General features: G+C 48.0%; 9 protein-coding genes across 9 annotated transcripts; 3 read left to right on the top strand and 6 right to left on the bottom strand.

Moving 5' to 3' along the window:
- Positions 1 to 595: 595 nt before the first annotated feature.
- M431DRAFT_98222 (GMC oxidoreductase) lies at positions 596 to 2,463 on the top strand (the record flags this gene model as incomplete). Its single annotated transcript, XM_024925016.1, has 3 exons — positions 596 to 869; positions 1,019 to 2,201; positions 2,259 to 2,463. The coding sequence occupies 3 exons, from the start codon at positions 596 to 598 to the stop codon at positions 2,461 to 2,463; spliced, it is 1,662 nt and encodes a 553-aa protein (XP_024768786.1).
- A 271-nt stretch (positions 2,464 to 2,734) lies between these two features.
- Positions 2,735 to 4,570, bottom strand: M431DRAFT_535057 (hypothetical protein; the record flags this gene model as incomplete). Its single annotated transcript, XM_024920940.1, has 5 exons — positions 2,735 to 3,178; positions 3,261 to 3,734; positions 3,819 to 3,897; positions 3,991 to 4,217; positions 4,286 to 4,570. The coding sequence occupies 5 exons, from the start codon at positions 4,568 to 4,570 to the stop codon at positions 2,735 to 2,737; spliced, it is 1,509 nt and encodes a 502-aa protein (XP_024768785.1).
- Positions 4,571 to 5,079: 509 nt separating this feature from the next.
- M431DRAFT_10271 (glycoside hydrolase family 88 protein) lies at positions 5,080 to 6,846 on the top strand (the record flags this gene model as incomplete). The annotated part of the gene is made up of 5 exons (XM_024911476.1): positions 5,080 to 5,193; positions 5,259 to 5,396; positions 5,454 to 5,656; positions 5,721 to 5,985; positions 6,061 to 6,846. 5 exons carry the CDS (start codon positions 5,080 to 5,082, stop codon positions 6,844 to 6,846), a joined length of 1,506 nt encoding a protein of 501 aa, XP_024768784.1.
- A 177-nt stretch (positions 6,847 to 7,023) lies between these two features.
- On the bottom strand, positions 7,024 to 9,752 carry M431DRAFT_126834 (hypothetical protein). The gene is made up of 6 exons (XM_024912302.1): positions 9,517 to 9,752; positions 9,382 to 9,462; positions 8,727 to 9,304; positions 8,641 to 8,670; positions 8,043 to 8,572; positions 7,024 to 7,969 (listed from the first exon to the last, which is right to left on the bottom strand). Exons 1-6 carry the CDS (start codon positions 9,716 to 9,718, stop codon positions 7,060 to 7,062), a joined length of 2,331 nt encoding a protein of 776 aa, XP_024768783.1. The 5' UTR covers positions 9,719 to 9,752; the 3' UTR covers positions 7,024 to 7,059.
- Positions 9,753 to 10,353: 601 nt separating this feature from the next.
- On the bottom strand, positions 10,354 to 11,958 carry M431DRAFT_20814 (hypothetical protein; the record flags this gene model as incomplete). Its single annotated transcript, XM_024913418.1, has 5 exons — positions 10,354 to 10,618; positions 10,684 to 11,261; positions 11,318 to 11,341; positions 11,422 to 11,573; positions 11,622 to 11,958. The coding sequence occupies 5 exons, from the start codon at positions 11,956 to 11,958 to the stop codon at positions 10,399 to 10,401; spliced, it is 1,311 nt and encodes a 436-aa protein (XP_024768782.1). The 3' UTR covers positions 10,354 to 10,398.
- A 901-nt stretch (positions 11,959 to 12,859) lies between these two features.
- Positions 12,860 to 14,875, bottom strand: M431DRAFT_524872 (glycoside hydrolase family 43 protein; the record flags this gene model as incomplete). Its single annotated transcript, XM_024920593.1, has 6 exons — positions 12,860 to 13,198; positions 13,270 to 13,742; positions 13,793 to 14,014; positions 14,197 to 14,487; positions 14,546 to 14,632; positions 14,698 to 14,875. The coding sequence occupies 6 exons, from the start codon at positions 14,873 to 14,875 to the stop codon at positions 12,860 to 12,862; spliced, it is 1,590 nt and encodes a 529-aa protein (XP_024768781.1).
- Positions 14,876 to 16,046: 1,171 nt separating this feature from the next.
- Positions 16,047 to 17,802, bottom strand: M431DRAFT_98437 (hypothetical protein; the record flags this gene model as incomplete). The annotated part of the gene is made up of 5 exons (XM_024925048.1): positions 16,047 to 16,177; positions 16,241 to 16,361; positions 16,423 to 17,081; positions 17,158 to 17,540; positions 17,624 to 17,802. The coding sequence occupies 5 exons, from the start codon at positions 17,800 to 17,802 to the stop codon at positions 16,047 to 16,049; spliced, it is 1,473 nt and encodes a 490-aa protein (XP_024768780.1).
- Positions 17,803 to 19,334: 1,532 nt separating this feature from the next.
- On the top strand, positions 19,335 to 20,528 carry M431DRAFT_500493 (hypothetical protein; the record flags this gene model as incomplete). The annotated part of the gene is made up of 3 exons (XM_024917924.1): positions 19,335 to 19,491; positions 19,553 to 19,576; positions 19,636 to 20,528. 3 exons carry the CDS (start codon positions 19,335 to 19,337, stop codon positions 20,526 to 20,528), a joined length of 1,074 nt encoding a protein of 357 aa, XP_024768779.1.
- Positions 20,529 to 21,258: 730 nt separating this feature from the next.
- M431DRAFT_513150 (hypothetical protein) lies at positions 21,259 to 22,676 on the bottom strand. Its single transcript, XM_024919964.1, has one exon. The coding sequence runs from the start codon at positions 22,321 to 22,323 to the stop codon at positions 21,421 to 21,423; it is 903 nt and encodes a 300-aa protein (XP_024768778.1). The 5' UTR covers positions 22,324 to 22,676; the 3' UTR covers positions 21,259 to 21,420.
- Positions 22,677 to 22,991: the final 315 nt, after the last annotated feature.

Raw genomic sequence — 22,991 nt, 5'->3', positions numbered from 1 at the left:
TCCCTGCTTCCTAGTACTGTAATGCTTGAACACTAAAGATGGCACCATCTATCCCTGTTTGTCTGTTGGTTCACTGAAGATGAATCCTTCCCAAACACTTGGCTTAGAAGTACTTGGAGTAACATCGATCCTACGAATGGAGCGTTGGGTGATGATTATAATAATCCGGCTGGATGCCTTTGTGGCTGAAACTCTGAAACCTTGTCTGTATCGAAAGAAGGAAGCCTCTTCCACATCGATCGACAAGTTCCAGGACTCAGATTTGAAAGAAAGATTCCCGTTCAGGGTCCAAGAAAGGAGCTCCGCTAGTGTTTCTGGAACAAGCTAGCTGGCCCGCAGAAGCCAGCCTCCCCCGGATAGTTCGCAGGACTCTATCGAATTTTGTCGAAATTGACAAAGGAGTCATATTGGTTGTTGGTTGTGTTAGTTGCCGGGTTCCTGGAAACCTGAGACTGCTAAGGATCCGATATTCCGGTCGCCTGCATCAGGTAGATTTTGCGATTCTTCTTATAATTAGCTTGTTTTACCTTCTCGTGTGAAAATGGCGGAGCAGAGTAGCACTCCTTTCCATACATCGGTAGAGGAAGCGTCCGCCATGCTTTGGGATTACATCTTTGTTGGCGGTGGCCTCTCGGCCTCGGTTGTGTCTAGCCGTCTCCATCACCTCGACCCAGCACTCAAGATCCTCGTCATTGAAGCTGGAGGCAATGCCAACAATGACCCCAGCGTAGTTTACCCCAACTCTACAAACCTCATTGGAGGCGAGTACGATTGGAAGTATCAGACGATTCCTCAAGTGAATTTGGACAATCGCCAGGTTGATCTGCCATGTGGCAAAGCTCTTGGAGGTGGCACTGTCATCAACTCAGGTAAACAAAGATTTCCCCTCCAATGCATACACTAGCAACTCCGCATAAACATAATGCAGCTTAGCTGTGTTATAGTTAGGAGAGAGCGCAACAACCGGAGAGCACCGATTTTCTGCAATTGAAGCCTGTGGACTAATGCGACTTTCTAGGTGGCTGGATTCGTGGTGACAAGTTTGACTTCGACCTGTGGGGTGATACAGTTGGCGACCACCGCTGGTCTTATGCTGGTCTGCTCCCGTATATGAAGTTGACCGAGACTGCTCCTGCTCCTGTCAAAAACCCTGATGAGCATGGCACAGATGGACCTATGCTCATCCAGAGCATTGAATCGACTCACCGGGAGTTCCCTCTGCGCAACAAGACTCTTGAATCATGGCAAGAAGTTGGCGTCCATCCGCTTCCTAACAATGATGGCAATGCCGGCAACCCTCTTGGTATTGGTGACCTCTTCGAAAACAAAAACCAGGGTCGCCGTGAGATCGCTGATAATGTCTTCAAATTGACCGGCATAACTGTTCTCACGGAAACTCTAGTTTCCAAGGTCCTTCTAAGCACCCCCAAATCGCATAACCAAGCACCTGAAGCCACTGGAGTTCAGCTCGCAAACGGCACCAAGATTCAAGGCAAAGAGATCATCCTCGCAGCCGGCGCTATCCGAACTGCCCAGCTCCTTATGCTCTCTGGAATTGGCCCGTCTGATGAGTTGCACAAGTTTAAGATTCCCGTCGTTCTGAACCAGCCTGAAGTCGGCAAGAACTTTGCGGACCACGGTCTTTTCGGAGCCCTTTGGGCTCTGAAAGATCCCTCCGCTGGATATGCCATTGGATCTGCTAACCCGCTCTTCAATGAGCCTCAATATGGCTACGGCACTCCAGCTGATTTCCTCGTCTCCACCGGTATCACCGATAAGGCGGGACTGGCTGCTGCTATCGAGAAGGATGAGGGCAAGAAGCCTGATCCCAAGAAGCACCCACTGCTGAAGCAGGACCGCACTTTCAATGAGCATGTATTCCAGTATGCCGGTACTCCAGATGGCTCAGCCGTCACCTTTGCTCTGATCAATCTCTTGCCCACATCTAAGGGTAGCGTCACTCTCAAATCCGCCAACATCAATGATGTGCCCAACATTGATCCTAACTACCACGCGACTGAGGTTGACAAGTTTGTTGCCCGCGAGGGTATTCGTCTGCAAATTGCATTTGCCAACTCTAACCGTACCGTTATTGGTCGGGATATTATTGCCGGCGAGCTTGGCGCTCCTGGCTTCAATGAAACATTCACTACTGCATCAACAGATGCTTACATTGATGCCCGTATTGCTGCTGGTCTTGGGTGAGTACACGCGCTCTATGTCATATCACCAAATCGCAGACTCTAACAGCTTGATAGATCTACATTCCACCCCATGGGGACTGCAGCTATGGGCAAGGTGGTTGACACCAACCTCAAAGTTAAGGGTATCAACAAGCTTCGTGTTGTTGATACCTCTGTTTTCCCTGTTGTCATTACCGCCCATCTTCAAGTTGCTACATATGCAACAGCATACCAGGCAGCCGATATTATTTATAATAGCCTTAAGTGTTCCACCAAATAGATTAGAAAGGATACAACATTATTTAATCAACGGGGGTAGATGAATATTTTTCGAGGGTAACAAAGGGTTTAGAATAATGCATTCTGTATCATGGAGACTTTATCTGTGATTATCCAATACAAGATCGATCTATGAGCATCATGTTGTCGAGTAATTAGTCAAGAAAAGCATCATTAATGGGACTGGCACAGCCAAGCTAAATGATCAAGGACTTATTAACTAAACAGAGAAAATTATTATCTAAATTCTCCTCTGGTAGAATTTCCTCGACTTAGTAAACATAGCGAAAGTTCGGATTCTCTCGATCAGTCAAATCCTGAAAAGCCAGATCATGACTGATCTCGGCGACCTGCGCTGCCTTCTGTCGGTTTCTTGCCAAAAGAACAATCCTTGTAACCACCACCAAGAGCAGATACACTCCATAAACGACAAGGTGCACAATAAAGCCTGGTAGATATCTAGGAGCATCTTTCTCCTGGAAGATCTGCGGGGCGATCAGGTTACCCACAGCCCAGCCAACAAAGACTAGAGTCATGGTGATGCCCTTCTTCGTCTGCCCAGCAATGTTACGTGTGACGAGAGAAATGATCATGTTACCCTGGGCAAGGAAGAACTGTGTACAGTAGAAGGCGATAAGCATCCCACCAGCATTTGATGCATTTGGAGTTACGACGAGGATGACGATGGTGCCGACAATAGCTGGGATAGTCCAAAGCTGTATTGTGGCAACACTGTTAGTAAAATTCACCTCATTGGGGAAAATTGTGTTAGTCAAACGCAATAGAGCGAGAGCTTACCAGCATAATGAAACATGTCTGCCCTGATTTCTGAGATGCCCATGCCGACGAGACCATAACAATTATTGTCAAACCACCCTGGGCAATATTGAGAAGCTGCGTCTGGAGCAGAGTAAAGCCAAACTGTTCAATAATAAGATTGGAGAAAACACCAAGTCCGCCAATGACCAAGTTTGCAACCGTAATCAGCAGGACGCAACACCAGACAAGAGGATCCGTGAGTGCCTCAATAATCTGATACTTTTTGTATTTCTTGTTTTGGATACCGGTCTCGTTGTGGCGCACGCGCTCAACCATGAGACGCTTTTCTTCTTCGCTGTAGCACTTGGCTTTCATAGGGCTGTCGGGAAGAAGAATGGCTATGAAAAAGGACCATACGACTGCTGCTAGACCGAGGACGAGGAAGAGCAGTTGCCAGTTTTTAATGGGACCGTTGGTGAAATGCGAGACACCAAAGGCAAGGAGACCGCCAACCTGTACTGTGATCAGCAATTAAAGTATTGGATGTAATACGAGGAGGCCCATTGACGGAGGATAGCCTCAATGTGTATTTCGTACCATTAGCTGCAGTCCTGTCATGCAGTACCAGAGTGAGTTCAACATGGATTGTTCTTCTCTCGTGTACCACATAGAAGTCCTATAATACCAGACTTTCGTCAGTCTCCAGTCTCGCGGAAAAGAACCCAGAGGCAATGCCTCCCCATAATAGACCGGATTCGGAACAACTTACAGTAACATCATTGCTGGCTGCACACAACTCTCGAAAAAGCCCAACAGAAACCGAAGAGCCATGAGGCCACCAAAATTGGTCGTCGCAGCGGAACATGCCACCACGGTTCCCCAACAGAACACATTGGCAGCGAGGAGCTTTCCTACGGGCAATTTCTGCAACAAAAAGTTTTGCGGATATTCTCCAACGAGGATACCCAGATATAGAATAGTTCCAAGCCACGAATACTGGATGCTGGTCAGTGATATGCCGACACATTTGAGGGAGTTTAGGCCAGTTATGAAATATGACTTACTTGTTGCCCCACGAGATGAGCGTCAGTCTTGATACCCATGATAGACGCAAAGTTCAACGTTCCTTTATCCAAGGACTGACAAAAGTAGGTGACCAGCTGGATCACAAGAATGCGACGGTTAATCTTCCAAAACAGGCGCTTGTTGGTCGCCGCGTCAATCTCAACTCCTGGGCCATCCACATAGCGACTGGTTTCTTCATCGCCGTCGAGAGACTTCTCCGATATGCCAGGTACCTCTTGATGGGTGGCCTGCGGAGAAGCTTCCATGTCCTTGGAGGCGGCCATTGTGAGATTCTGAAACTGGGTTTCACAGTCTATCTGACTGCTGAGGAGGCAAATGTAACGTTATGACACAATTCCCAAGCGTAACTGCATATCGTCCATGATACTCTCGCTCCTTGATATATCTTTCTTCAGTGGCATGATATGGCAAATGGCTGAACATCGTCACTTTAGCCTAGTAGTGCAACTGGCCTCGGAGTGCCCCGAGTCTTCTTCCGACCTCCGCAAGCCACAAATATGCCCCTGCTAGCGTTTGTCCACTCCGACCCACCGCGCGGCCATGATTCCGGATGGTGGCCGACTGGACGCTCAAGCCAGAAATAATGAAGATGGCCCCGTTAAGAAGATTTGATTCGATGTTGTCCTATGGAACGAGGAGTTGATCAGTTTCTCAGAGATCAGATAGTTTTTGCATACCTGCAAATCTTCATACAAGACCACTATACCCTTCTCTTGAGCGATACCATTTTGAACCGCGAATCTACTTGCAAACAGGACTCTATTTATCAAAGATGCTACAAATAGAACCCCCTACCTCTGTGTCTGTCACCAACGGCACAGATCAGAATCCAGGCTACTTACCGCCAGATCAATCTCAGAATAGTCCTGAATGGCTGCCAGACCAAGTAAGACAGCACTTATAGCGCCAAAGTTTTTACAAATATGAGAAAGACTAACCTATACGCGAAAGAACACGACAAAACAACATCCTGCAGAACATCAATATCTTACGAACGGGAAGCATCCTAAACGATCGCTACTACAAGGCCTTTATTCTAGCAATGTGGTGGCCAAGATATGGGGAGTAGCAGCGCCTGCTCTGTTCAAGGTATGAGCTATAAGTGTGGAATATTGTAGAGCTATTCATCTGACCTTGGTGCCATAGTCAGAGCCGCCTACTCTATACCCCGAGTATACCAAACCTGGCGGTACACGATATGTATTTCGGGAGCTCGATTTCTGGACGTCAGGTTTCTTTCCTGGCAGTCTATACTTGCTCCTCGAGAGAGAACGGCGCTTCAAGCGAGAGCTTGCTATGATACAAGAGCCATCAGTGTCTTCTTCGACACTCCATCCTATGCATCTCGAGTATGTTTGTAACTTGAATATTATTAGTGGAGGCATTTTAGAAACTAACGTTAAAATTGGCAAGATTCGCTTGCAAGTGGTGGACGACCAACCTCCATCAGAACTCGACGCTGGCTTCCACGCATGACCTTGGTTTCATGATCTTCCCTTGGGCAAAGCTCGCCTGGACACTCGATCACGACGTACTTGCGCGAGATACTATAATACGAGCATCACGGATGTTGGCATCGCGATATGTGCCCGCCACTGGGGCGATACGATCCTGGGATAGTTGCACGACGTTGCGGTATTCGTTCATAGATCCGACAAAGGACTTTCTCTTCATCATTGTAAGATCCATCTTACCACTTTCTTGGTCTTGACTACATGTTCATGCTAACGAATAATTTGTTTTCCCCACCAAGGATAACATGATGAACCTGGACATGCTCTTCTGGACGGCCTCGGAGACTGGAGACCAAGAGATGTACCAAATCGCCGTGAACCATGCGAAGAAAACACAAGCATGCCACATAAGGGCCGATTACTCCACGACACATCTTGTGGTCCTTGATCCGAATACTGGTAGCGTCAAATCTCGACTGACAAACCAAGGATACTCCGACACATCGTCATGGACCCGTGGTCAAGCGTGGGCCATTGCAGGCTTTGCGCAAACATACAACTGGACGCGAGATGTATCTTTCCTCGAAACTTCTCGAGGATGTGCAGACTACTTTCTCAGTAAGCTGCCTGCCAACGGCGTGCCGCCCTGGGATTTTTGCGCTCCCACGGATTCTGAGCAACCGCCTGATACTAGTGCGGCAGTGATTGCTGCTTATGGTATGCTTCTCATCCATGAGGCACTGGTACAGAAGGGAGAGCAATCGTCCTATTTTGAGAGTGCGATTAGAATAGTAAAGGCTATCTGTTCGAAGCACATGACTCCACAAAGTTGCTTCGTAGCGACAACATCTACGTTGGACACTGTAGAGAAAACTACACGCAACGTACAGACGGAGTTTACGGTAATTCAGGATGATGCTATCCCACATACCATTCTTGGAGGCGCCACCATCAACAATTACGAGTTTGCTCCAAGGCGCTGGGCTAACCATGGTCTTGTGTACGCCGATTATTATTTCTTGCTGCTTGGAAACAAACTCCTGGAGATGCAGGCAACAATGTCCCTATCAGAAATACAGATATAGACCTAAAGCTCGCGCAAGCTCACGCCAGGGTTGGATACGGATTACAAAGGAAGGCTACCTTTCACAAATCTGGAGCTATAAACGATTAGACTCTTGTAGTGGGATTCTTTGGGGTGCTATTAAGATATTGAAACAGATATAGAATATGAACAGCTCGTAATAATTTAGAGCACTATTCAGATAAAAAGGCCAATCGGTATCATTCAGAGTATTTTACATGTTATTAGAGTAAGAAAAAACGCTCACCCTCTGATCGGGTGGAAAGGATGGATCGAGGAAAGCATCAACACCATCATAAGAGTGAACATCGGCCATTATGGGATCTGCAGACCGTACGCCTATTGCAATACCAGCTCGAGGAGAATCAATTGGCATGGACTTCGAGTGGCCGTTGTAGGACATTTGGCCCTGTAAACTTAACGGTAAAGGTGGAAATGCCATCGAGATGCTGTCGGGTGATGCCCCGTGGAGATCACTAAGTGAGGGAGTGGGCACGCCGACGCCGGTTGTGTCAATGCCATGGGTAAACGAGCCTGGGCCTGAGCCTGAACCCTCACGCCTGTTGGTGTTGACTGCCGTCTTATCAATGTACTGGTCGTCAGAATATACTGGCTCCCGTATATCGAGAATGTGCTGGTCGTGCTGCCGTGCCTGTGTTAGCCGTGTGGCGAACTTGGATGCCAAGTTGTGTGTCTCCCCATTTGTATCGTCGCTGAACGGCCCATTCCAGCGATTAGAGATGTTATAAAGACTTGAGACTAGTGAATTGAATGAAGGAGCCAGAGGCTGGCTGTGGTAAGAGGAATAAGCCAAAAGCAGCCTCCCGCAGATGAACAGACAGAATGCGAACTGGGGGTTGGTCAAAGAAGTGGAGCGTTGCAAGTATGCCTCTGCAATGATGCTCACTTCAGTTGCGGCTGCAAAGCAGGTTTCGGCACTCGAAAGAGATGGTAATCGTAACCGTTGACTCTGCCACTCAGGCAGTGGGAATGCAATAACTTGATGAAGTAGAATTACAGCGGTATTATGCGTCATATGCGCCAGGGTGAGGTTGGGGTCCATATTGCCGTCCGCGTTGAGAACACAGGCTTCCCGCCAAGGTTTGGGTAGAAAGATTTTCCATCTGATACCGACAATCATGATTAGTATAAGTGATTAGGTATAAGTAACGCTATGCCAAATAAACGACGACTTACTGAACCAATCGCAAGTCCAGCTGCTTGAAGCGGACCAACCACAGCTGAAACTGGTGAGGGTCGCTAAAGTCTAAGTCATGCTGAAGGAAGAACGAGGTAACCAGGCTCAGGCTCTCGGTTGCTTCAATACAGAAGGCGAAACCGCCCAAGAGATCCTGGTCTTCACCGTCAGGTCGAGCTGTCGGTACAGCTGGATTAGCCCGTGAAGTTAGGTCTGCGATGCCAAAGTAGGGCGTGGGTACGTCGAGCGGCTGGCCGCGTTCCCATAAGCTGCCTTCGCAAGGGAGTCTTCGTTTGACATCGGCACTGGTGAGAGAGAAGTTCCATCCCGTGGCAATGCTGCAGAAGCGATCCATTATGAAGATATTCCAAAAGACGCGTCGGCGCTCTTCGGTCTCGCTCCAGCTGCGGCATCGGGGGAGAAAGTTCATGCGTCTGATTAACGTCTTGGTGAGTGGCTTATTCTGGTCCTCTTCTTCTACACTGAGCTGAAGTTGCTCAACCGTTCGTGTCATGCTGCCAACAATCGACTGCACAAGAATAAGAAGGAAATTAGATTCTCAGTCATTTCACGATCGTGTCCAAGATAATTACTCACCCATGCAGAAGGACCTCGCCCGCCACCAATCTAGAGAAAACGTTCAGCAACATCCTCAACATTGAAGCAGAAGCATAGTGACCAACCAAGTCAAAAGAACAAATGGTCAAAGCCTGAAGATTCTCCACTGAGAAAGACTCCATGCTGCGAAGTATTACTACTTGTCGGCATTGCCGAGCGTAGGCCGTCTTTTCAGCGCCATGGCCGAGACGTGGATCATTAGAAAAGCGTGCACATAGCGATGTAATGGCGTAGAAAATGGTCGATGCGCTCTCACGCCCATTGGGCATTAATAACCGCTCGCGAAAGTGCCGAACATGAAGCATTGGTATCCATTGGTGCACCTGGTCGAAGTATATGTCGATGAGTGCGTCCATGAGTTCGTCCGGCGGCAAACGAGCTTCACTGGTAGCTCCAGGTGCACTGCTACCGAGAGACTTTGGTAATTGTGGTGGCCCTTCTAAGTCCTGTACTGCGGATTGTTGTTTGCTCTGTACAGTAGAAGCCAGTCGATTCCGCAATTGGGTAATTGACTGCTCCAAGTTCTCTTGTGTAAATCCATCGGTGCTTGTGTTCTCGACGCTTCCGCTCGTGGGAGAATTCAAGCCCCCGAACAGTTGATTCCACAAGATGCTTTGACCCAGGAACATTTGCTCCAGCGACGCTGGATGAAGGGAATTAGCGGGCGACAAGTCACGAAAAGGAAGATGAAATAACTCCTCCTGTTTCGAATTCACTCACCAATCCTTTGGTTGATGCTCTCAATGGCGCCAGTGCGAACACCCGTTTTGGCTCTTCCGTCGTAGTAGACACACTCGACATCTGCAAGGCAAATTTTAATGTCATGATTCTCCAGCTTTGTCCCAATTGACGTACTGTATCTCACGCATGCGGAGCATGGCTGGGTTCTCGAACATGCTGACTTTTTCTTTCGACAGTTCTGGCAAGCAGGGCCTTCATTTTCCTGATTATCGTCCCTGCTAGAGAGCTTTCGCTTTTTAGAGGCGGCTTGCTTATCCTCGGAGCCGGTAGCGGAGCCTTGCACATCCTCAGCTTCTACATCGTCGACAGGCATCATGACCGGAGAGCATCCAACACAGAGCAGGCATGCCTCGCAACAGAGCAATTGGCGATGATGTAGAGAAAGTTAAGACTCCAAGCTTGTTGCTGGATATTAGAGCGGGATGGCATGGGGCAAAAGGTACAGCAAATAGCACGGCAAATAGCGTCAATGGCTTCAATGACTTTGTGGAGTCCCCGCAGTAGGAAATCGTGGGGTAGAGCCACGAGTATGGAGCAGAATCACATGATTGCAGGGGGAAGTTTTGCTCTGTGAGTCGATCAAAGACATTTTCGGATCATATCAAACCGATATACGAACTTGAAGGACCTAGAACTGCTAGACGAAGGTAATTCGCGTTACTAGGAAGCGTGTAAGCTCTCACGTGTGCAGGAGAAGCGGGATGCTCGGGGTGTCTCCGAGACTTGGCCCGAGATATACACCGCCCAGAGAGCCTATAAGCGTGCCAATAGTTAGTTCAATTTTTGAACCCCCGGCTTAGAGGCTACAATTAGAGTCTTCTTCAACAGCCAATACTAGATGTGTAATGCCATTAACAAATCTCATAGGGCATCTCCGCGGGGTAAGTGTGGAGAAACCAGGGTTCTTCAGCAGCATTATTGTATGATCAGGATGGCATCAATGTGTGATTTGCTACATGCTCAATGTACATAGTAAAATCCTTCCAAGCGATTCTCTCAGTTCTTGAGCTCATGGCATGGTTTCGCAGCTGGATCCATGTTGACGTCCGCCCAGTCTGCAAAGACATACCCTCCTAATGTAATGTCACCCCTTGAAATAGGTGCGCTTCCGCCCTTGAAAGCTTCATAGCTCTCATATACAGACGCTTTGTGTGTTTTGCCTGGTGCCAAATTTAGACCAGGAGCTGCGAGAGAGATATTTGAACCATCAAGTGGCCTGTATCAAGTTAGCCAGCATTCTTGCATTCTTTCAGATGTGTGGATCAGGGTGGTTAAACTCACAATGGCTGGATGGCATTCTCAAAGACATCTTCAAGGATTGCAACAACGCCCCGGGCAAGCTGCTCATCGCTTAACTCAGGCTCAAGAGCCAACTTCACATTATCGACGCTGATCATGCCGTTGGGAGCCTTCTTGAGTACATGATCAAGGTGAGCTTCAGCCTTGCTACCGTATAAGTAAAAAGGCATGCGGTCAGGATAAGTTTGATCAAGCGCGTTGAAGAACATTGACTCTTGAACCACCACACGGATGTTAGACAATTTGAAGGTCATGATAGGTTCTTGCCCATCTTTCGGTATGCCTTCATCGAGGCGCCATGTGATGTCAGCGCCAGATTTGACCATGTCTTCAAGTAGTTCTTTTTCCGTATTGGCCACAGTGTAGAATTTATCTGGATTCTCCTTGCGGAGCTGCTGGTAACGCTGTTTAGCATCCTCAGGAAAGTCGGCTGTTATAATGAGCTGCCAGCGGTGGTTCGCCATGTGAAACATGGGTATATGAACAAGATGAATCTGGTCGAGACCTTGCATGACGAATCCGTGGAAATCGGGCTCGATCTTATTGCGAATAATACATTTCTATGGCTGACGCTTAGTTCTTCATCCTCTGTTGTAGTTTAAAGAGCCAAACTTACTTGCCCAGATAGCTTCAGGATTGGCTACTGAACCATCCTATTTTGACGATGTCAAGATCGCAATTAGCAATGATTTCATCAACAAAAATTGCGAAGCCACTTACACAAGTAATGTGGGCCCAGGGCGTAACATTTCCTCTCTTTCTGTAACCTAGCATTTTGCAGAGGTCTTTTCCAACAGTCCTTTCCTTCTCTGTAGTCAAAGGACTTGCTTCAGTTGCGACATTGTTGGGATTGTACATCATCGTCGCCATGTCTGACCCAGTTAGCTACACTGCTCGTCACAAAAGCAAAGATATCTTACACCCAATGATGCTTGGCAATGCGACATCCATATTCATATGAGCATTGTATCGAGGCGACCAAAATGGGATCGAATGCAATGCAAGCTTCTCTGATAGCGTGTTGACATAGCCTCGAAGCTCGTCAATACTCTCTGTATACGTCGACGCTTGCATCATCGAAGACGTGATAAATTCAGGATCATCGTGGTAGAGATTTTGGCGCACTGTCTTCTGGTCTTCCAATACTTTGCCCATGAGTTCACTCAGGATATGAAAGTTCTCAGCCTTGGGTCCTAAAAAGTAGGACCCAACTCTTGCATGTGCAAGTCTGTCTCTATGATGAGGATCATCACCCATGGTTACTACTTTGCAATGGTCGGTCTGTAAATGTTGAATCCAGTACTTAACTAGTTGTTAATGAAGACCATTGCACACAGTTTTGCGGGAGAGGGCCTTTTACTTTATATATCAGGCATTCTCAGTAGCTGAGCTGCCATCACAAACCTCCAGCTGAGCCACCTTCATGCTTCTAGCTCTTTCTGGTAACCAAAATTCTGAATTGGCGCCAAATATGCACGGTAGTGGCCAGTCACCGTCTCAGACATGTTTTGACCACATTATTGAATGTGATATACAGTGTAGTAGGTGAGATTCTACAGACGCCTATAACTACACAAGGCATTTAAGCGAACAACCTTTGCAAGCCTACAGAAAGAGGCGTATGGAGTATAAGCCGCTTCATCCCGCCTTGCATACGATAGCGCATTTCGTATCATAGTGACAGCAAAATATCGAAACGCCATGCTATTTTGGTCTAAAAAGCGGCTATTAAACAAGCTCGTAGCCTAACCGATTGGCTGTAATATATCGAAGTCAAGTGGGCTTCAAGTATTGGCAATAGTCTCATGTTCCTTCAGCTTGTATCTCTCCTGCCACTAATTCTGCGCTCCGCCGGCTGATGCGATAATGCGATAATGCTCTTAGGACACTTATGTTAATATCTCGTATCGATGACATTGGCATTCACCTCGCCGCTAAGATTGATAATAAGGTGCAATTAGCATGTTTAATTTCTTTATAGTCATATTTTGGGGCAACACTATCTAGAAAGGATGGAATACAAATGAACATTTCAGTACCAGTGACCAGTAGAATACACGCAAATCTTGATGAGTCAAATCAAGTTCATTCCTCGCTTGATGCATTAGAGCTTCGAACAAGTATCCAACTAGTTCCCTTTGCATGCGATGCTGATGCGCTAGGTGCAAGTTCCAACTGGCTGCTGCTTATCCCAGATGTCGTGATCCGGGATATTCTCCTCAAAGTATGTCTCAGCGACTCTCTTAAACCCCACGACTGGCCCATCATACGGCCAAGGTTCTCCAAGTCCTGTCGCAAAAATGGCAAATGACGCGCCCGAGAAAACAAAATAGTTTGTTGGTGCGAATGCTTGCCATGACGAAGCAATCTCCGCTATGTAGTTTGGCTGAAGCGCATTACCTAAACTGTATCCAAGTTGGTAAAGTAGCGGAGTGGCGCGAATGTGTAACACGAGGGGCTCCGTCAACCTTGTGGTGTTGAGGGGAATTTGATGATACTGTTCAAGTTAGCCTCCATAAAATGCAAATGCTACAATCATTGAGTTTTTCAGGAGTGGTGAAGTTTCACCTGCGATGTTTGGTTCTGCCAAAGCTCCGTATATATGCAAAGCCCTGTGGTGTTCGCGCACCCAGTGACACCAATGTCCTGATGCTGAAACTCGGAGAGATACGAAGAGATCCCGACCTGGTTTTTTGAACCCAATGTCTTATTGAAGCCCAATAACTCTGCGGAAAACGTCATATTGAGGGATTTCTGCTTTCGGAGCAGCGCCGCGGGTGTGTCCCTATCGCTAAGGCTGAACACATTTGGCCTCAACTCGATACTACCTTTGTGCACCTTGAAGTTCCGAGTATACGGAGTCCTCAGCTGGTACCACTCAGAATCCAGTGTTTGAGAAGAAAAATCGTCCACGAATGGAGGCGGAATGCGGCGCTTGCCAGTTACCGGCCCAACTTCTTCACTCAGCAGAATTGGTTTCCCGTCGTTGAATATTGGCCATCCATCTTTCCAGGTGACACTTGTGAGAAAAGTTTCTCGTCCTAACAGCAGTAAGCATTCGATCCATCGTACCAGAGCGCCTAAGACCTACCCAGTGGAGAGCTTCCATTTATCTTCCTTCGAGCCAAGAAAGCTGCATACCATTTACCCGATGGGGTTTCTACCATCGTAGCATGTCCCGTCGATTGCACCGTCAGATTATCGAAACCATACGCCCCATTGAACAGAAGAGGATTGTTTGGCCCAGCCTTGAAGGGGCCTTCCGCCGACCTGCTCCTGGCAATAGTCGAGCGGTGCAGGTCATCAGTTCCACCTTTGAAACAGCATTAATTCTCATTCTTCTTCTTTGTGGATATCTTCTCTGTAAAAGGAACTAACCTTCAGCAATTAAGAGGTAATACCAGCCATCTTTAAATGTCATCTTTGGCCCTTCCGGCCGAGCTGTAGCATTGTGGGTCAAAGTACCGTTCCACAAACTCCGATACTGCCCACTACAGTTCCCGTCTTTCAGACTGATCTCACACTGGTAAATGCCCCAGAGTCGGTCTTGGTTGTTATTCGGTGCCATAAGACTCAGGTATGTCTTTTTCGAAACGGGATCTCTGAACAGTTCTGGGTCAATGCCCCATGGATCAGCCCAAGTAGGCTCAGACCAGTGAATCAAGTCGACAGACGACGCAAAGAATACGCGTGGCCACACTCGGGCGACTGGATCGTATGTCCAGCGCGTCATAGAAGCAATCCAGAATTTTCCGTCAAAATGAGCCAATGAAGGTGCCCAGGCTCCTATCAATAGTCAATAACTACATGATCTCACTGGCTCATGCTGAGTTGGTATACGGACCTGCTCCTGTGGGTGTGCCATAGAGCTGTAGTTGGTCAGGTCGCGTAAAAGCATGTGATATTAGTGACCAATTGGACAAGTCACGACCTGCTCCCAAGTTAGATCATTTACCATATGATTTGAGTCAAGCTAACTAGTTCTGCGCTTCGTACTTTTGTAGATGGGAATTCCAGGAAAATATTCGAAGCTGGATGTGGCGATATAGTAGTCATCTTGAACTCGAAGAATAGAGGGATCGGGATTCCATCCTGATATGATCGGATTGTGAATTGCCCTAGCGAGGCTAGCTATTGTAAGCCAAATTCCGAAGAAGATATTATTTCCCCGCATGTCGTGGTGATGGATGGGGACAACACCCTTTGAGTTGTCATGAGGGCGTCATGGTCGCCAGTAGCCAGTATAAGTACATGAGGGGTGGCTTCAGTCGAATTAATCAATCGTTGAATGTTTGCAGCATATTTTCACTATCCGGCTACGCAAGCAAATGCCCCTTAACCTTTCTTCGACCTAGAGTAGACCGATTGAAGAATGAGCAGTCTTCGGTACAAGTCTCGGACCAACCTCCGGCGGTAGCTGTGATGCGGACAGACTACCTGTATGTAGTCGCTTCCTCCCCTGGCTTACTCCACGCTGCTAATTCATCTCCAATTACCCCAGATTCTCCAACTGCTTCGGAAAGTATGCCGACAACTACCTTTGATCCCCGGCCAACTTGCGCGTTGAAGATGGAGTAGCAGATTGCTTACCACAATCGGAACAATGTTTACTTCAGAGTAGGAGATCACAAGTCTCCACACCACAAAAATCCAGTTCTACATATGATTAAGTATCTTAAGAGCCATGCGTGCTTATTCTCTACCAATTATCTCTTCGACCGGTAGCAGCCTGACACCACCACCTTGTGGGACCGCCTTGATTAATGAACCATGAAAGAATTTTGACGCACAAACGAGGCATTGTCGTTGAACTATGACAAATCGCTACCAGTTTAGAATACTGGAGCAAAACTTAGCTCTTGTCGATTACATATTCTCTCCTTCCAGTTACATCGTCTTGTGCTGAGTGGCGTTTGTAAATTCTTGGTAAGAATGACAAATTAAGATGAGTAATTGTCAACGAGGATCACTCTCATTGAGATGCTGCAAGAAACCCAAGGATAGTCCACGCTTGATGAATGCATATCATTTATTGATTACGAGTGCATGTAAAACTTTATGAGGTAGTGCATTAACAAAGTTTCCATGAAGCCTGTGGCTACTATGGCTAACACTTTCATTTTTGCTTAGACTTTGATGAGGCTTTGCTCAGTCTTGAGAGCTCTATTGCAATTTGCCAGACATTTTGATTATCATGATTAGTCTATACTTGTTGATCTTTCTCAATCTAGAAACGCGAATATTTTCTATCATCTTCTCTACTCATTTGCCATGAGATTTGGCCCAATCTCCCAATGATATGCTCCATAGTAGATAAACTGCATCCGTAGAACAAGATGATTTTCTCAAAGAGCATAACGGCCTTTTTTTCTGATTTTCTCACCAAACACAAAGAGGATCCAAGGAATGGGAATCAGACCAATGGCGATGAAACCGAGCAGACTAGCGGCCCATTTTGTCGTCATTTTATTGTACACTAGGTGACGTAGCATTAGTATTGTGCCAAGAATGGTAACTCTTCTTTGTATGGTCAACCTACTTTGTATGATAAAGAGCGGAAAAGCAGCAGCAAATACATAGCGTGTAAAGGCATTTGCTGATAGCGCTGAGGCGCCGTATCGTGCACCGTAGCAATCGATCATATAAGTAATGCTAGTGGCCTTGATCATGTATCTTTGTCAGTATATAGCACGTGAACTAGACCACAAGAGAGCAACTCACGAATATGCAGAGGTTTCCCCAGTTGAAGGGGATCAGAGCAAGTACCGGACTGATCCAGTGGATATCTGAGCGAGCTGTCCAGGCAAACCAGAAAAGGCCAACGGCGACTCCCAAACTTCCCATCATAGCTGGATAAAGGCGCTGCTCAGGTGGCAGATGGCCCACATCTCCCCTTTCGCGTGCCTCAATGGCCTTCCTCTGATATATGAAGCGGTCACAAAGAACGTTGGTCATAGTTGCAATCAGTGTGCCAACACCCAGAGAGATAAAGACAAGCCCGTTCTGGTGAGAATTAAACCCATACGTCTTCTGGAAGACCAAGGGAAGAGATGCAAAGAACGCGTAGAGAACGGCAAAGTCGAAGCCAATGTACAAGCTCAAGAACAGGACGATGGGCTCGGTGAAGAGAAGATGCATAGGTCTCACCAGCGATTCGGTCACCCATTTGTGCACCGCGCCCCAGCTCAACGAGGGCATCTTCTTCTTGGAAAGCAGCTTCTCTTTGATCTTATCTTTATTGTCGCGCTCGAGGATTTTCTTTTTGTATGTTTCCTTCATGCCGATGGCAAAGACACAGGTCGCGACACCCCAGAAGACGGAGACCCATTCGAGCCACCGCCAGTTGAGTCTTTCCACGACAAACCCGCCGATTATTGGAGCTGGTGACAAGTTAGTACCATGTCTTTTACCATACTTGAGACAGAAATGAAGAATGATCTGGGGGCATTGACATACCAATACAGGGTCCCATAAAGGGGGCCATAACAAAGAGAGCCGTCGCCGGTCCACGACGTGCAGGAGGCCACATATCTGCCATTGTACCCCCGCCAACGCTCAATGCCGGGCTTCCAAAGACGCCGGCAAAGAAGCGGCAAATGACCTCGGCGGCAATGTTCTTTGATGTAGCAGCACCTATGAGAAAGAGGGTGGCAATGGGCAGCCCCAGGCGGTACACAATCAATCGTCCTGCTGTCTCGCTAAGCGGTGCACCTATCATCGGTCCAAAGGCCAAGCCGAGGCAAAAGAGTGAGATGCCGAGGAGGGAAACCGTTTCGGATACGTGAAATTGTTGTCCTGTTGCTTTTGCTCCTGGTGCGTAGGCTGAAGACATGTACGTGCTGATAGACCGCTAGATTAGCCACACTCCTGTTGCATGTGTATACGTGCTCTGTTGTCATGATATCTGTCCCTGTATACTTACACGGTAAACGCGTAGAGAGAAACACAAACGGTATGATATAGTCGTTTTCCATCACTCCAGTTGTATGGATTGCGAGGGTCGTCTTCCCAATCCAATTCATGACTACTTCCAGGTGCGCTTTCTGGGTCACTAGTCGGAGACGAGTCCTCTTCTTTGTCGGTAGGCAGTTCGTTCTCCATTCTGTCTTCTATGGCGTCCATCTTGACTGATGACTGAAAAGACGCCTTCTCCTTCAAATCAATCGCCAAATGGCCGCGTTAGATTGCCAAGACAGTAGGGCTATATATCCGCATTGGAGAAAAGGAGCAAACACGAGGGCAGAGTTGGGGTCCCCAAGTTTGTCCATCTACATTAGTAAGGCTCGATCGCGTCGCCTCCACCCTGGGATAAATGTGCCGAACCGCGGCATCTCCCGTACACTCATTAGGGGAATGGATGATCCTTGGGAGGGGGTCACACTATTCCCAGCTTTATTCCCCAGGACAACCGTGAAGGTTTCGGTTACGGTGACAAATCATTTCCCAGTCCGGCTACACTGACTCAAAGTGCAGAGTAATGGATGTTTAGTCTTGTGTTGTTTGCCGGTCTCAAGATGCGTCTTTGGGCTTGTAATAACTTTTCACAGGAGCTGAGCAGCTGAAGAATGATAATATCTTCATTCAGGCTCATACTGCCGTATATACAGCCTACATTTACTCACAAATGGGCTCTTATTCCTTGTCAAACAAACGATGTACAGGAAAAGGTCCATCGTCCGCTATTAGTAAACCGGAGAGTTTCGATGAATCCTAATCCCCGATTGCCTCTTCTGGCTAGTCTATGATTTTTCAATTGGTAATCAGCTTCCGAATTCGGCGGATGAGGTGAGCAAAGGGATAAAACCCGAACTTCTATAAATTCCCGACCATCCCACCCATCTGACCAATGAAGCCTGGCTGACCTTTTTCTTGGTAAGACGCACGACTCAAGTAGGGTTCAAGAACCATTTGCAGTTTGCGGCTTAGGGCAGAAGAAGATGCTTCTCCTGAGAGAATACTCAGACGATCTACAAGGGGGTTGGCTATAGCGGATGACGCTGGTAATGACCAAATAGCCAAATGCTACATAGAGAGAGCTTCGCCTTGCGCGCGGCTCGTATGTAATACAAACGCTAGACTAGCAAAAGGAGTCGAATGAACTGAACAGGGTTCGGTGATCGCAAATCAATCTGCCTGACGCGAAATCCGAGGACAAATCATTCACCCCACTTGGACCAGATTCCGCTGCCCGTAACAGAAACTAGCACCGATTCGTACATACATGGAATCATGGGCTTACTAGCTGCAACTATTCGGAATCTATGACCCAGCTGGGCAAGGCGATCCACTGGCGATCTGCGAAATACTTAAGGCACGGAGCCCAACTCTTGCGCTGAATCCAGCCGTTTTCGCATATTACTTATCACGATTATTATTCTCAAGTGCTATTAGCCGTCACGTGACCGGAGAATCCGGCCATTTGGTTCTTATTAATAATCTCCGTTTGCCATGGTCGCGTGGTAGCACAACAATATAATTCTTCCCACCCCTGGAATATCGCGACCCGGAGCTTCGCGCAAACACTCCTCCAGTTGTAGAAAGTCTAGCGCCTCATAAAGAGCTGCACAAGCTATTGTGCGTAGCCTCAATCCGCTGAGGGCTCCTCGTATAAGGCTTCTAGCCCCCAGCCAATCATGTCAGAAACACCACCAAGAGGGAAGAGGCGGCGGACTGAAGAGTCGGATACCGAGGGCACCGGCTCAGTGATTGAAGTTGGCAGGTCAATCACCGCAAAGCCGCAGCCCAGAAGTGAGGATACAAATGGGAGACCCGAGCCAATGACTGACGCAGGTGAGTCCGGCACCGTATGAACTCGGTATGAGATGGTTCTGACGAGGCGCCGTTTGTATAGAAAAGAGATATCGAGCTTGGCGCAGTGAGTTTTGCCCAGTCTCGTTCTTTTGGTACTTGTTTCAAACTAACTAGGAGGTGCAGAAAATGGCTCTCCTCACGATGCCTTCTGCTTCGTCTGCAAGCGGGAGATGGACTTGCTAGACTGTTACACATGCCGAAGGGCCTACCACCAGGATTGTCTAGATACACCCGTCGATAGGCTCACCCACAGTGACAACTTCTTCTGTCGAGTCTGTGTCAATCGCCAATGGCACGAGCATCTGCCTCCGCCGAGCCCGCCGCCATCTCCACCGCTGGAAAGACAAAGGGTGGCCCTGCCCAGTCACAGGCCGAGCACGCAGCCCAACGTCGAAGTGCATGCGACTTCGACTTCAGCTTCGACTTCACCAGCTCCTTCAGCACCAGCCCAGAATGCCCAGGCTTCGGGCCCGACGTCCTTCACCTGGCTATCGCAGAACCAGTTTACGACTCCTCTAACCCGCTCCACTGCGATTTCAAGTCCCCGAACCCCAACACCTCTCTCGGGTGTCATTAACCTCAACGGCCCTGGTCGGGGGATCGTGGCTGGTCCGCGCGGTCCCCGTTCACGCTTTTCTACACTGTCAGCTGAAGTGGATGATGCCGTTTCCTTAATCCTCAGAGAGCTGGAATATCTTGGGGACGCTAGGCAGAAAATCACGCAGCTGGAGGATGTGATTGTGAGGTTACAGCAAGATGTCCGGATCAACGAGAATGCGCTCATTTTGGCGCAGCGCAACGCCGCTTCGTCAAACCAGCGCAATTCAGAAAGCCTCCGTGTGGAAAACGAACGTCTAAAGAAGGAAATGGACGACATGAACCGATCACTAGCAGATGAGAAATCACGGTCACAGTACTACAAGGCTGATGCGGACCACTGGAGAGCGCAGGCACAGAGCCGGCAGGGAGAATTGGAAGAGCTAAGGGGGAAGCTGAAGAATCTGCTTGGCGGGTGATTACGGGAGAATGGTACGACTAGTTTGCTAATGTATTGTATGTATGGAGTATAAGCCGGAGTACGTGGATCAGGGATACCAGTTTGGATTACATGTTGCTCTGTATTTTGGATTTGTTGTTATTTCGCAGCTTATTTCATCAACCTGCAGTTGGCATGAGTTAGGCCTGTGTCTTGAAATCATCTTACATCTTCCCGATCCTGTACGGTGGAGACGTGTAATATAAGCATAAGTACGACTTCCTCGTAAGCAACAAGCCTGGGCGAGATTTCCATGCGGTTCATATCTCCCCGGCATTGCGGGGTAATATACAAATTAAAATCTCCTCAGACAAAGAGATGAGAAATCCCATGGCTGACCTTGCTTGAACAGGCAGAGTTAGGCGTCCGTTAGTGCATGTAGTCGGTGACAGTTGAGTCTGTTTTTGTGAACGGCGTTTGTCTTATTTGTCTGCATAGCGCCGTTTCTGGTCCCAATGTAGACATTGAACTCGCTTAGACACGCCAATTGAGATGGCATCCGGTTCTATTGTTGGTCTCGGCCCGCAAGCTTCCGCCAAGTATTGGGGGCTAGAGGCATTCGTGTTGTTTGTCATTCGTAAGACTCTAAATTTGGCAACTGACAAACCGTCGACTTCATTTGATCGGATATCGCTTGCGAACTCCGTCGTCCACGGTCAGTTGCGCTAGTCAGGGTTTACATATTGCCTCTAGGTACGGCGAGTAGAGATTCATGCAATCGATATATATTGAAGGATGCTAATACAAAGCTTGAATGGTTTAACCAGCAATGTTCTAGATGGATTATGTATAAAGTAAGAACGCATGCAAGTTCGTCTATAAAAAGCAACGCGAAATTCATCTTAGCCTCTCTCGGCCTTTAGCAAAACCCATTACGCCTCGTCAGAAGGCTCGCTCGTCGCTCTGTTCCACGATGTTCCGATAGCTCCCCAGTACTCTTCATTAAACATTTGCATGTGGCGCACATGGCCACTTCCCTTGAACATGTGATTATCAGACTTGTATCCCCGTTTCCGTGCTTGTGCAATATGCTCTTCAATGTCCTGATACGGGATGATATCATCATCTTCGCTGTAAATATACAAATGGCGCGTATCCTTGGTCTCGTAGTATGGATTAATCACCGCCTTGACGCTGAATGCCGGCGCGGGCTCCTTGCCAATGACCCATTCGATGAAGCGGTTTCCACAGAGGAATCCAGCCCAAAGCGTTTGTGTGACGGCAAACGGCCAGGGGAACCAGTTTGCCGTACCCAGAGCCATGGCGCGCGACCAGCGGCCCAAGTTCTCGCGGGTCATGATGACGCTTCCGGGCGTAGAATCGAGGACCAGCAAGTGATGCGGCATCGGCTTATCGTGGACAAGACGGTAGGCATTCAATGTCGCCGCATAATTGATACCTCCAGTGTTGGACATGATGTGGGCCAGCACACGGTCCTCGACCTTTTGAGAGTCCTTGTCGTCTTCCGATTCCTTCGGGAAGATGGCGTCGATGACGGGTCTCATGGACTGCGTGCGTTGGTCGAGATTCGACCACATGGCCTTTGAGATGGGGGCCAGGACGACGATCTGCGTTGAGCAGGGGAAAAGATTCCGGTATCCATCTGCATACTTGACCAAGTTCTTTGGCTGTCCATCGCCCCATGAGTAGATGAGGACAGCCCGGGGATCGGTTGGGCGCTTCACAGCCTCATTTTGTTCATCGGGGTGACGGATATAGACTTGCTCAGACAAGGCGCTGAAGCCCGGGAAAAAGTCTTTCTTTTCCTCAATCATTGTCGAAGAGGTACCGCTCTCGCGCGAAAATAACACAGTGTGACAATGACAGCAAGTATTGATGGAAGAGGTTGAATCTTCTGGTCGCTGGCCTGCACCCGAACTGCGTATTCACCGGTCGTCTCGGCCTTGATAAAGATTGTCGAAAAAGATACAAGTCAATGTTTGTCTGGCTTTGTTGGGATGCAGGCCTTGTTGTTGGGCATAGTTTTGACCCGCCCCGTCGGCGAAATGAACATATTTGTTAATCCTTCTCCGTGCCTCGGTTCAGTGGCGATACAGTGAGAGTTGGGAAACTAGAGAGTTATTTGCGGCCAGTTGCTTGTCGATGAAGCAAAGAGAGACACCAGAAGAAACGGACGAAGAAGATGAAAGCTACCCTTAAAAAAGACACGTCAAAAATAATGACATTCACCTACTACCCTTCAATGCAACAGGTGGCGCTCAGACCTTGAACAAAAGACCCCAGATCGATCTGAATTGATCGCTTTCACATGCTTTGACAGCTGATGGATTGGCCCACTTGCAAAGGATCCACTAAGCGACAGGGCCTTAATTTAGTTCTACGAAGGGTCTGTCCATGATGAGAAATGGAGGTGCCAGTTGGGTATTAGTGCTGGGAATAATGAGAAAATGCAGCGACATATCACGAATTGTATGCATTTCAT

This window comes from Trichoderma harzianum, assembly GCF_003025095.1.
Source record: "Trichoderma harzianum CBS 226.95 unplaced genomic scaffold M431scaffold_20, whole genome shotgun sequence".
Classification (NCBI taxonomy): domain Eukaryota; kingdom Fungi; phylum Ascomycota; class Sordariomycetes; order Hypocreales; family Hypocreaceae; genus Trichoderma; species Trichoderma harzianum.
Note: the sequence above shows the minus strand (reverse complement) of the source record. Positions and strands in the feature narration are given on the sequence as shown.

Excerpts from the sequence above, each read along its gene's own strand:
- M431DRAFT_126834 (XM_024912302.1), bottom strand. The coding sequence starts at position 9,718 with ATGATGCCTGTCGACGATGTAGAAGCTGAGGATGTGCAAGGCTCCGCT. Across the intron at positions 9,305-9,381 it reads GAGCATCAACCAAAGGATTG|CGTCGCTGGAGCAAATGTTC; the intron begins GTGAGTGAATTC and ends CCCTTCATCCAG. Across the intron at positions 8,671-8,726 it reads CCATTTGTTCTTTTGACTTG|ATTGGTGGCGGGCGAGGTCC; the intron begins GTTGGTCACTAT and ends CGTTTTCTCTAG.
- M431DRAFT_513150 (XM_024919964.1), bottom strand. The coding sequence starts at position 22,323 with ATGATTGAGGAAAAGAAAGACTTTTTCCCGGGCTTCAGCGCCTTGTCT.